Genomic DNA, 12,511 nt, shown 5'->3' on the forward strand with positions numbered 1-12,511 from the left:
TTTATTTTATTTTTTGAGACAAATTTTTCTGAAGTTCAGCTTTCATTCTTTACTTCTGTTTGTTGCAGGCAAATCTATTTAAATGTATTAAAAAATAAAACTGTGGAAGAGGCCATAAATAAACAGCTTTTATTTTTCTATTTTCTATATATATATATATTTTCTTTTTGTTCTATTTTTTTTGGTTCATTTTGGAAAAATTCATTCTTTTTTTCTTTTTCTTACAACAACATATGCAACACAAACATAAATAAACAAATAAAAAAAAAATCAACATAGAATGAGAAGTTTTAACCCATATTAAGAAACAGCTTCACTCAAATAAACTAACTTTAAATCCCAATTAATTTTGGAGATTGAGACTTTATTGTGGAAAAAATCGAGCTGTGAGTGAATTCAATTAAGTTCTATAGAATAGTTTAACAAAATAAGCTTAGTTTAAAGCGTCCCTTTAATCATAAAGTGTAAAAGTTATGTAAAATAAAAAAAACTATTTTAGCTTGATAAAGTGTCTTTAATTCGTTTTTTTTCTTATAAACAAAACCAATTTTATAAATAAGTTTTAAACATTGCAAACTTTTAAAATAAGTTTGCAATGTTGGATAATTTTTAATCACACTGAAAAATAAATAACATTTAGACACATTAACGGTAATTTGTGCAAAAGTAGTAGAAGTTTACAATCTATTTAATACAAAAAATATAAAAAAAAAAACAGTCCAGAGCGGATTCAAACACAGCATAAGATCCAAACACTAAAAAACAAATCCATAATTGGCTCAAATTAGACCCCTTTCACAAAAATAAACATTTGTATTTTGCACTGCTTTGCTTTAATTAGTGAGCAGCTTTGAATAGCCCAGAAAAGAACCAGGCTTCCAGTTTTAACGCTGAGCTAAGCTAATTGGCGTTTGGCTCCATACTTAATGCTCATGTATTGACATTTTTTGTTTATTTACTCCTCCAAAACAAAGAAAACTTTAGAAAAAAACCCAAACTTCCGTCGGATCAGACGGGGTAAACTGTGCGTTTGACCAATGAGCTTTTTGTCCGCAGAAAATAAAACAAGGTCCGTCTAAAGAGACAAGCCAGCAGCGGGCTCGCTGAAATCCATCACCGGTGTCACACTGAGAAACAAGTGGAATTTGTCATTGACATCAGACACATCATTTATATAGAAATGTCAGCGTCGTATTCGCATAATGATGGAAACAACAACGCTGAGGGCTCTGGGCCTCGCACTCTGATGGCTGTGTGCAAACGTCACCAATAATGTGTCTTTAGTCTAGACGTGTCAGGGCTCTGGTGGGATCTATATCCACGCCTTTTTGTCAGCGCCTTCAATCTTCCCTGTTGCTCAGGAGCTAAGTGCAAGATATTAATAAGTGGATTTGTAATGCACAACCTCAGGTTTGACACTATAAGTCATCGGCTGTTTATCGCTCAGGCTTTCTGAGTAGATTGAAAAATGGCAGATGTGGAGTTAAGTTAGTGAGCCAGGCCTCCCACCCCCTCACTGTCGCTCTCATACTGCAGGACCGGGAGGTACAGTGCGCTGTAGCAGCAGCAGCTAATGAGCAGCTTGTGTCTTTTCTGTGTTTGTTTCCCTCTGGCAGACAGATGACGTGACGCAAACAGAGGGTTCTCAGCAGCTCCAGCTCCAGCACTCAGACTCCTCAGAGAAGCAGCAGCCAAAAAGGTTACACGTCTCCAACATTCCTTTCCGCTTCCGGGACCCAGATTTGAGGCAAATGTTTGGGGTGAGTATCTCCGAGACGCCCTTTTTTTTTTCCAGTAGGTTTACCACCAGCCACAGCAACACTCCCACTGTGACACCTGTGACTTTTTCCAGTTAGCTCCGTCTCCTCTAACATCAGAGGAATTTATAACACCTTAAAAGTGGAAACTGGAGCTGCTTATTTATCGAGCTATGCCATTGCTGCTGCTGTCATCTAGTTAATGCATTGATTACTGTGCTGTCTGGGGAGAAAAGAGTGGCTTGGAAGATTTCGCAGGTGATAAACAGCTCAATCAGTCACAATCAGCTCTTGAACTCTGCTGCACCGTAGGTCAGACGCAAGGGGAGGGGTTAGCTGAGCGATGAAACCTGCATCTGATCGCCATCCTGCTTCTAAACGCCGTCCTGCGTTCGTAGAGTTCGTGCATCAGGATCTCACGGATCTCCGTCCTTTTTTTGGGCCGACTAATGAGGCGGTGCGCGGTTCAAATGCTCACCTTTTGTGTCGCACACAAGCTTCAACACAAAGGGAACCGAATTCAATAGCAATAATGGATCTGAATGGAGACGATAGCCAAAAATGTACTTCAAACGTTAGCCGCTAATTGGACCATTAGAAGCCAGAGGCGTTAATTTTGGCCGTTATGAAGACAACATTGAGCCGATGATATTAATTACCAGAGAGCCCTAGCTGTGGCTTTATAAATTGCACACAACATGGCTGCTTTCTCTCTCTGATTGTTGGCTTTATTGTTCCCAGCTCTGGTGCAGGTCGTGTGGAATCCAAATCACCCCGTAATTAGCTTGGAGGCTTTGTGTGCCTGGCCGGTGCATGCAGATATATGATGGAAAATTGATTGCAGCCCACCCAGCCTCCCTCAATCACCCCTCCCCGCTCACATGTTGCCCGCTCCTTCCCGTTACTCTCGCTCTCGTCGCTGGCAGGGTGGAGGATTGCGGGATTGATTGTCTTGGTGGGAGCTTGGCAAAGAGATAGCTGGTCCGCTCCACCCTCTGACATGGCCTCCACAATGGGGCCTTTGTGTGATCAGTGTGTGCAAAGCCTCATTCCTCCAGCTCTAATGGCTTCTGGAGCGCCACCGGCTCAATACGCCATTACTGTTACGCATGAGTGAAGCCCGCAGACATGGAGGGGGAGGTGGGAGGTGGTGCTGCTCGGGCTCAGAGGAACCTGGAGCCACATTTTAAGCCCAGCTGAAAGCAGGAATCAGGAAACAAGACAAGGAGAGTGTGAGTTGGCGGTCCAGGGTGCGGGGAGACCTGTGAGCTTTTAACGAGGCGCTGAATGAAGGTCTCATTAGGGCATCCACAGCGGACGTTAATCAGTAATTAGAAACTGTGATCTCTGAGAGCTAGTAAGTGCGCGGGAAATGAAAACACTCCAAGCGCCAGCGAGCTTCTTGGAGGAGCCCACGCTGCGCCGCTCGAGGGTGCCCTCATTTGTGAGGCTGGATTCTTCTCTCGATGGATATGAGGGCTCTCACGGCGCTCCCCCAGAGCTATCCGACCCTCACCGCCCCCCCCCCGTCCCACTGTCACGATGACTGCTGGGCTTCAGCCTCTGAACACACAGGCCACCGCAGCCTCATTACAGCTTTTTGAGGAGCGCTAAGATATTCAGGCTAATCAAAGATGGAGGCGCGGGGGCCTGGGCTGGAGCCGAGGGCCGAGATAAGAGATAAGCTACAGGTTCACATCTGAGGGGGGGGGGAATATCTGTTTTTAGCTCCTTAACTTTAACTTGCAGCCTGAATTGATGTACATGTACATAAAAAAACACATTTTGTGCGTTTTTTTCCACTTCAATGAGGTGCCAAATTAAAATGGTTAATTTTACTAAATAAATAGAAATGAAGGTAAAGTATATTTTGTAACAGCAGCTATAACTACATAATAACATAAACTGTGACTAGCACTGCACTGGAAAAAACCCAAATCTAGATAAGTCATTTTTTCTTAAAATAATCTTAAAATGTTCTTGGATTGAGTAGGAAAAAGTGACATTTTGCCAATGAAATAAGACAATTTACTCTTAAAATAGGAAAACACAACTGCATTGTCCATTTTCAAGTGCATTTTATCTAATTATCTTATTTTAAGAGTAAAAATTCTCATTCCATTGGCAAACTATCTCATTTACTTAATCAAATTTAGGGAAAATAAACTTAATTTAAGAAAATTTTACTTATTTCTAGATCGTTTATCCAGTGTGGGGTGATGCAAATATGTTACACTGGAAAAAATCTAAATCTAGATGTCATTTTTTCTTAAAATAAGTGTATTTTTTCTTGGATTGAGGAGTTAAGAGACATTTTGCCAGTAGAACATGATAATTTACTCTTAAAATAAGAAAAAAAAACAATTGCTTAGTCTTATTTCAAGTGCATAGTATCTAATTATCTTATTTTAAGAGTAAAAATAGTCATTCCATTGGCAAACTATCTCATTTACCTACTCAAATTAAGGGTATACACCTAATTTAAGTAACGTTTACTTATCTCAGGATAGTTTTTCTAGTGGGCTGTTTGGCTACACTACAGAAATGTTCTGAAAATGAGTAAAAATGTCTTAAAATTAGTGTATTTACCCTTAATATGAGGAGGAAAATAGGATGATCTGCCAATGCAATGAGCATTTTTACCCTTAAAATAAGATAATTAGATATTATGCACTTGAAATAAGACTTTGGAACTGTGTTTTCTTATTTTAAACGTAAGTTGTCTTATTTCAAAGGCAAAGCATCTTACTCACCTGCTCAATTCAAGAGAAAATGCTGTTATTTTAAGAAAAATTGACTTAGATTTAATTTTTTTTTGCAGTGTAATACAAGCGGTTTGTTGCTTATTAGCAACAACAGGCATCAAAGGGTTAATAAAGACTAGCTTGTTGTCAGATCAAACACTAACATCTTTCTGCCCCCTAAGAAAAATTGACTTAACGAAAAACCTACAAGCAGTTTGTTGCTTATTAGGAACATCAGGCATCAAAGGGTTAAAAATTCTAATCATTTTTGTATGTTTCTCTCCTCCTTTCTGTTTGCGTTTAGTTTCCTCGGTCATCAATGTTGTTTTTTTTTATTTTTACAATGTTGCACAATTCATTAGAATAGAATTGAAGATGAAACGCTCAAAGATGAACACACAGTTGCTGATAAATGGTCTAAAACGATGCGGTCAGGGAAGTTAAAGTTGTTCTGTGGAGGGATGGAGGGATGGATGGATGGATGGAGACTCCTCCCGTCGAAGCTGCTGTGTATCGTGTTGCTGATGCAGCTGTTTGTCTGTGTGTGGGAGAAAGCGAGTGGGTGGGTGGGGATGGGAGCGTGCGAGATCGGCGGTCCCCAGTGCCATGTGGAAATCCACAAAGACGACTTCCTCTGAAACTAATTAATCGACGCCACAAGCCCATTACACTCGGTTAAAACAATTAGCATCTGCACGTTGGGTGGGGGGGGGAGCGCCGTCTTCTCGGGCGAGAAAAAGGGGGCGTCACGCTGGGATATAAATGCCTGCGCGTACGATCGAGCCCGCGTTCCCTCCTCGAATCAGTGGAGCCGAGCGCCATACGAGACAGATGTGTGGATGGGATCTATGGAGTCTTCCTCCAAGAGGAACGGATATATAACAAGAAGGTGGGGGGGGGTAAATAACTCAGCCATTTGTTTCAAAGTTTTTCAGCTAACCCTCAGCGTTTTAAGCCCACTCCACTCACTGCAGCCAGATAATAGCCAGCTCCTCCTAACCCCTATTAGTGGCTCAGTCAAACGATCCATCCATCCCCATTGAGCGTCGACCACATGGAAGGCCCATTTCTTCCCCGTTGTGCTGAAATGAAGGCGACGCGGACCGCTTGACAGGGTAATTACTTTTAATGAAATAATACGGCCATTGTAGACGGCAATTAAAAGTGGCGCTTGCTCCACTCATTAGAGGAACTTCTAGTTTACTTTCATCCCTCTGTTTTCTAATGATCCGTAGGTAGGCCTGTTAAATCGACAGGATGGGGCGGCGTTGAGTTAAGCCCCCCCCCCCCGACCTCCCCTTAGGCGCCGCTGACCGTGTGAGAGGAGGCAGAGAGGTTGGTGGGAAGATTCTCTAAAGGTGAAGACATCAAAGCGCCATCTGCTGGTTTTTCTTAATCGCGAATCAGAAACGTTGGAAACAGTCCAAGATGTAGAATTTATTTTACAAACGCCGCGGTCTCGTTCCATTGATACACATCCAGAGGCATTTAAGCGGCCATGAGTTGCTTTAAACCACGCCAACAACCTTCAACAACTGTTTGCTCAGCTAACAAATGCAAATTGACCACCATTTCCCCACCAAAGTAACATTTCCATATTGCCTTAATGGTTCTTCTCTCTCCAGCCCATCCTCCTCATGAATTCACAGCCAGTGAAGCTCTCTGACTCCATCTCTGCTCTTCTGTCTTTCTTTTTCTCTCTGCAGCAATTTGGAAAGATTTTAGATGTGGAGATTATCTTTAATGAGCGAGGATCCAAGGTAAGTGAACTAGAACGCCAGCTGCTTCATTACCATGCACTTCTTCTGTTTCCTAATGATGGCATTAGTGCGGTGTGTACGTTGGCGGAGAGTAGCCGTCTCTAAGCCCGGTCCTGGAGAGCCGGATCCACCCAGCCCCTTGCTCTCCGTCTCCCTCCCTCCCCTTTGTTTTCATTGTTTGTTGCAGCTCTCACACAAGTTGTGAATCATTAGTCCTGTCAATCAATTTATTATTGAGCTGTTTCACATTTCGCCTAATCCACCAGCAAGCCACAGGTCCTCCAGCAGATGGGATTGAACCGCCTCCTTCAGGGACCCAAACCCGTTTCAAACGCGGGCATCGATTAGTTTGGTTTTACATTATTCAGATTTATCACCTTTGTGATGAAAGGTAGCGGTTTAACAACGCAGCTGGCTGACGGAAAAATACTCCGAGATTTTAATGATATGTTTAGAGAAACTGGGAAATTCTAACGCTCATACTTCTTTTTGTTCCCAACTCCAAAAGTGAATTTATAAACCTCCCTTTGTTGCAAATCAGGTTCAGGTTTTCTCTAAGAACATTTATTCAACCCATAACCTTCTATAGAGCACGTTGAAAATCAACATTTCAAGCCAATAGTGTTATTGGAATCCAGGAAAATCTTTGTAACTTTAAAAAAATATGGATATTTTGATGGGAAAAATGAATGTCAATGTTATAAGAAGAAACGCCAACTTGCCTGAATATATTAAAAGAAATAACAAAAGTGCTTCTATAAGAAATTCCTGCAAAAAAACTCTGAGAGTGAAAGAAAAACATTTTTCATGGTAGAACATAACCTTAGAGGCTACACTTACATTTATTAGTTTATAAACCTAAATATAATCGTTAACTAGGATTATTAACTTTTTAACTTTACTTTTTAACTTTTCACCTTTTTTTCTTGACTTAACTTCTTTTCCAACTTAATTTCCAGTAGGTAATATATCATTCAAGGGCTCATCTAATTGGTCAAATGCCAGAATAAGATGTACAGCCATGTAGCAGGAACTTTGCTGAATGGCTGGATATAGATCTAGTGCCACTAGACCTCACTGAGGGGGGGACTCCATTTAAAAGAGGTATGCAGGTCGTCAAAAACGGTAACTTGCCCTATAAAGGGATAAATAATGCTGTTTACAGTCTTAATTTGCATTAAAATCATTTAAAAACAAGAGAAATTTTAAAGGAGCACATTGCTAAAATGGTTTTATTAAAATTGTCTTAGTAGTCTGGCCTCAAAAATAAGTTAACTCTTTTATTTTGAAAAAACTTTACTCATTAACTCAAATCAAATGTAAATTATCTTATGTCAAGTAAGCTTTATTTACGTTTAGTTGACATCATCTAGTGCATACAGTAATCCACAAAGACACAGAATATGAGCTGATGTATCTTCCAGTAAATTGACTGAATTAATTTGATGTTGAAAAACAAAAAAAAAGAAAATCAGCCAGTCTATAAAGTTTAGCAGATTCCCTGCCTTCACAACTCAATCCAAATGGTCCTGGGGAAGGAAAGAGGACCAGCAGTCTACCTGGGAGGTTTTTCTGGGGTATATTCTGGCACCGTTAACACCGTAATAAAAGTACGGAGTAAAAAAACGACCGTTATTCCTGATCACAGTTCCTGTAGTGGAAACGCTTCACTAGAGACACACGTTTGACCAGGCAGACATTTAATTTTTAGAATTTTCTCACTCCTTACAAGTTTTTAGTGTCTTTTATCATCATAATTGAATTTATCCAGAAAGTCATGAATATTCACCTAAATAAATCAAAACCTGAATGAAATCCTCGTTAAAAGGACACAATCAACAACCTGAGGGTCTGAAGACTGGTGTTCTTCCTTTGTAGTTCAAAATAAGAGTTTCAATGTTTCAGCTGCATCAAAATAAAACGCAATAACAATTTATTTTCTACGGATGAGGATTAGGACCAGTGGAAAAAGAAAAAATTAACTGATTTTTAAATTTTATTTCAGCTTAGTATGGGGAAAAAAGTCAGAATTCTGACTTTTTAAATTCTGAGTTTTTAAACTTTTTTTTTTTTTGACTTTTTAAAGTCAGAATTCTGAGAAAAAAGTCAGAATTCTGACTTTTTTCCCATGTTAAACTAAAATAAAATTTTAAAATCAGTTAACTTTTTGGGTTTTTTTCCACTGGCCCTAATCCTCTTCCGTAATTTTCTTTCAGGAATTCAGTTCAAAAGCGAAATCCAGTTCATATAGTCACTACAGAGGGTTGTTCTGTCAAAGGAAAAGTCCGCTGGGCAAGGAATGATCAATGGATCATTATAACCAAAACTTATCAGTTGGCGCTGATTAAATGAATTTAGAAAACATAAACATAATAATTTTCGTCATGATCAATGAGTCCGGGACCGACCACTTTCCCTTTAAGGCTATCAGCAGAACTGCTGACCTCCTCAGAGTTCTGCACCAGAACCACAGAAGGTTGTGTTAGAGAAGGTTAAGGTTAAGATCAATGGAAGGAAAACATGGCAGTTCAAGGCAGATGGAAAAGTAAGATAAGAATCGACGTTTATTATGTGTTTGGGATCGAAGCTTCAGATCGACGGACGTCTCCAACTGTTGATGTCCTTACCTAAAACCAGAGCTGGTGTTCTGTTAGATGAGCATACCCCGTCAGACCAGCATACCCATAGTCGATTGGTGTTTTTTGAAGTGTTTGGGGATCTAACCTTTACAGAGAAAAAGTTCTCATCTCCGATCCATTTTCATTGTTTGGTTTTATTTGGAAAGAAAGAATTATGAAATCATCCTGGGTGGAACCAACAATCTGGTCCTTAAATCATCAAAAGAGTCTCTACGCTCCAGTTAACGATTGTAAAAACATCAAATTCCCTTTTTCAACTGAATCACTAAAATGCATCAACTTCCTGATGAGGATTATGATGATGATGATGATGATGGACTCTGAGATGCGTCGCTATGAATGGATTGAACCTCCGCTTCTCAGCTATGGAGTGACTTTTGTTCCATTATTGCTTTGAGCAAATATGTTTTGAGAATGGAAATTTAAAAAAATTACAATCAAGAAACAAAGCTTTGTTTAACTTCTTAATAAAAAAAAATTTTTTTGAGTCAAACTTGGCTGTTTTTTTTTCTATTTTATTATTTTTTTTATTATTAAAATCTTTCAAATTTTTTTTTCCAAATGTTTTTTTTTAAAGTTGCTTTTCTAAATTTCCTTACAAACTGCATTGTTATAAATTTGTGTTTTTACTAAAGCTACAACTAACGATTATTTTGCAAACAGATTAATGTGTATATTATTTTTTTCCATTAATAATCAGATAGCCAAATGTTCTTAAGATATTTTACAGAATTAAACCAGAAACTACAACTTTTCCACTTGAGGAGTTCTAGATAGATCATACTGACAGAGGAAAAAGTTTTTTTATTTCAAATGCAAAATGTTTATATATTTTTTTACAATCTTGGTATAATTACTGCTCTAAGTGGGTCCCTCTGTCAGCTAAAGGCATGTTTTACAGTCTATACGCTCCAGTTAACGATTAATCGATCACTAATTTAGTTGACGTTTATTTCAATAATTGATTCATCACGATGAATCCAATTAATTGTTTCCACCCTAGTTTCTACAGATCAAATTCTTTATATACAACGGCTCGCTCTTGGCCACTAAAAATGTTGTTGCTAAGGTCCAGTAGACCAATAGAAAGTGATCTGTAAAATGCGATTTAAAAAAAAGTTAAATCACAAAAGTTACTGCAAAATCCAGTTTAAATTTCATTTCTGGATTGCGTTTTCTTTATTTCCATTTTTAAAACAAGTTATTCATTTGCAACAATAATGGAGCAAAGCTCACTCCATACATCCTGGACTTTTTATAATAATTGTGATGTCTTTCTCCAGATGCAGTGATACCACTAGACCTGAGTCCAGTAGCAGATATCTGAGCCCTCAGCGTTGTGGGATCTCTTTCCACACTAAATAAACACGACATCACTTTTATATTAATATTCAGGTTGTTTCCTCACAAACAGGACATCTATATGTTGAATAAATTAATTAAAAGGAGCCAGATGAAGGATGAAGATGGCCTTATTTTGCATTTCTTCTCGTTATATGTAAAAAAAAAAAAAAAAATCCAATAATAAGACCAAAACTAACAATGTGCTCCTACCTTTCTCAGCACTTTCTGACTCCTCTCCTAATGCGGCGCCCGGCGCCGAGCTCACCGTTCCTACCCAGGTTGTTAGTCTTTAGAAAAAGGTCACAAATATGCAGATTTATTTAGATAAGAAGCAGCTCAGCATTTTTTCCCCCAACGTGGAGCTGCTGTAGTTTGAATTAAACAAACAGAAGCGTTGGGGAATATTTCCAGTAGCAGATTAATGTGACCTGAGCTAACGTGTCCATCACTGAGTCGACATTAACTGCACTTTAAAACAGGTCTGTAATAAGCACCTGGGAGCATATGACTGAATTTAACCCCTGAATGTTTTAAAACATGGATTGCATCAATCTGAGGCCCGGAGAGAAGCGGGAGTAGCTCTCAGGAGGAAAAATGGCTCCAGCATTGAGGCGTTGCTGCAGTATCAGTCTCCTAACCACGTAGCAGGACAGGTGAAGCCTGCGGCGCTGTGAACAGCCGAGTGCTACTCATCCAGCTGTTCATTTAATAGAGTGTACTAAGCTCCACGGCTTTCCATTCATAAAGGCGACAGGCTCCCCGGCTGGGTGTTGAGGCATGAATACTATTGATTCCCATTCATACCCGGGAGTGCTTCTGGGCCGCTATACGGGCTCACAGGGAGACCAGGAACCAGCCGATGCTGCTGCTGCTGCTGCTGCTGCTCTCAGCCCCTTCTGCCAGACAAGATTGAGCACCGGATAAACCTGCCTCCTCCGCCGTAACAAGCATTTATTGTTTGTGCCCCACAAAGCCATTACCCATGATGCCTCTCTCCCTCGCGCACTCTCTATGCTATATAATGAACCTATCAGGCCATTAATAAATAATCTATTTCCTATGAAGCTTTGGCAATTTGCATTCAATATGTTTGTCTCCTTTGAAAAATGGAGCATCCACTCTCTCCTCTTGTAAGCTAATTATTTGTTCTTGATAAAAAATAAATAAATAAAATAGACACCAGAGTCCAAAGGATTCATTTTGCCCTGGAATCCTTTTTCTGAATTTATTTCTTTATCTACGTTCTTCCGTCTTGGACAGCTCCCATGTTATTTATACTAGAGGAAGCTTCCAGGGGATCGTGTGCATAGGCGGTTCTAGAAGGGGGCCTATGGGGGCCCTGTTTTTGCCCCTGTACCCAAGACATAACACTAAAAAAAAATTCTAATGATGATATGCGCTGGAACAAACATGGTTACTAATTGTTTAAAAACAATAAGGTGATAGCTTTAGTGCTATTGAGATAGGAACCCAGTTTTCGTCTACTAAATGTAATTTTTTTCAAAACAAATAAAAAAAATACTCTAATTTTTGCAGCTGAATTTATCAGTTTTTCTTAAGTTCTAATTAAGATTTTATAGAAAAACGCTAATTTTAACTTAAATTAAGTGAAAAACATATAAAATTCCTAAATCATGAATGTATATTGACCTAATGAGAAATAGAATTTTAATAAACCTAATTGAATAGAAATTTGACTTCATGCATTCAGTTATTTGAATCCCTTGCCATGTTTTTAAAGGGCTGGTTCTCCTCCTGCAGCAGTGTGTCGCAGTGAGCTTGTCACAGATATTTTTGATTCATCCCAAACACTGAAGCGTGGTCCGCGCTAAGTTATTCCACATCACAACGCAAGAGGGACAATCAGGAACTAGCTGTGGGTCTAGATGCGGCCGAGGCGCAAGTGGAAAAATGCAAGGGGCAAGTTTGTGTGACAACGGAGGGACATGAGGGCCAAAAAGAGCGGGGATCAAGGTGGAAAAAGGGTCCAAACGTTCTCGCGCACCTCTCTCTTCTTAGTGTATTCTCATTATTAGTTCGTATGAAATCGTACGAAAAGTTATGCACCATAATTTCGTACGTTTTAGAGGTTTTTTTCGTCGCATTTCGTCGTATTTTTACGTCTCGCCTCGAGACAAGATATCCTTGCGCATGTGCATCTTACGCACCATTACATAACAATTTAACATACAATTAACCAGAGATGGGAAGTAACGAAGTACAAATACTTCGTTACTGTACTCAAGTAGATTTTTCTGATATTTTTA

The 12,511-nt window shown here is 39.4% G+C and overlaps 1 protein-coding gene across 10 annotated transcripts in view; it reads left to right on the forward strand.

Annotated features, from left to right (window-relative positions):
- The window catches only part of rbfox3 (RNA binding protein, fox-1 homolog (C. elegans) 3), a 548,753-nt gene that overhangs the window by 493,877 nt on the left and 42,365 nt on the right, over positions 1-12,511 (forward strand). For all 10 annotated transcript variants that reach the window (XM_015379413.1, XM_015379417.1, XM_015379422.1 and 7 more), the window contains 2 exons: positions 1,617-1,760; positions 6,208-6,261. In XM_015379413.1, coding sequence (XP_015234899.1) covers positions 1,617-1,760; positions 6,208-6,261 — 198 coding nt within the window. The remainder of the gene's footprint in view (positions 1-1,616; positions 1,761-6,207; positions 6,262-12,511) is intronic.

The sequence above is a fragment of the Cyprinodon variegatus genome, unplaced genomic scaffold (genome assembly GCF_000732505.1).
Source record: "Cyprinodon variegatus isolate N-32 unplaced genomic scaffold, C_variegatus-1.0 Scaffold191, whole genome shotgun sequence".
In the NCBI taxonomy this organism is placed as follows: Eukaryota; Metazoa; Chordata; class Actinopteri; order Cyprinodontiformes; family Cyprinodontidae; genus Cyprinodon; species Cyprinodon variegatus.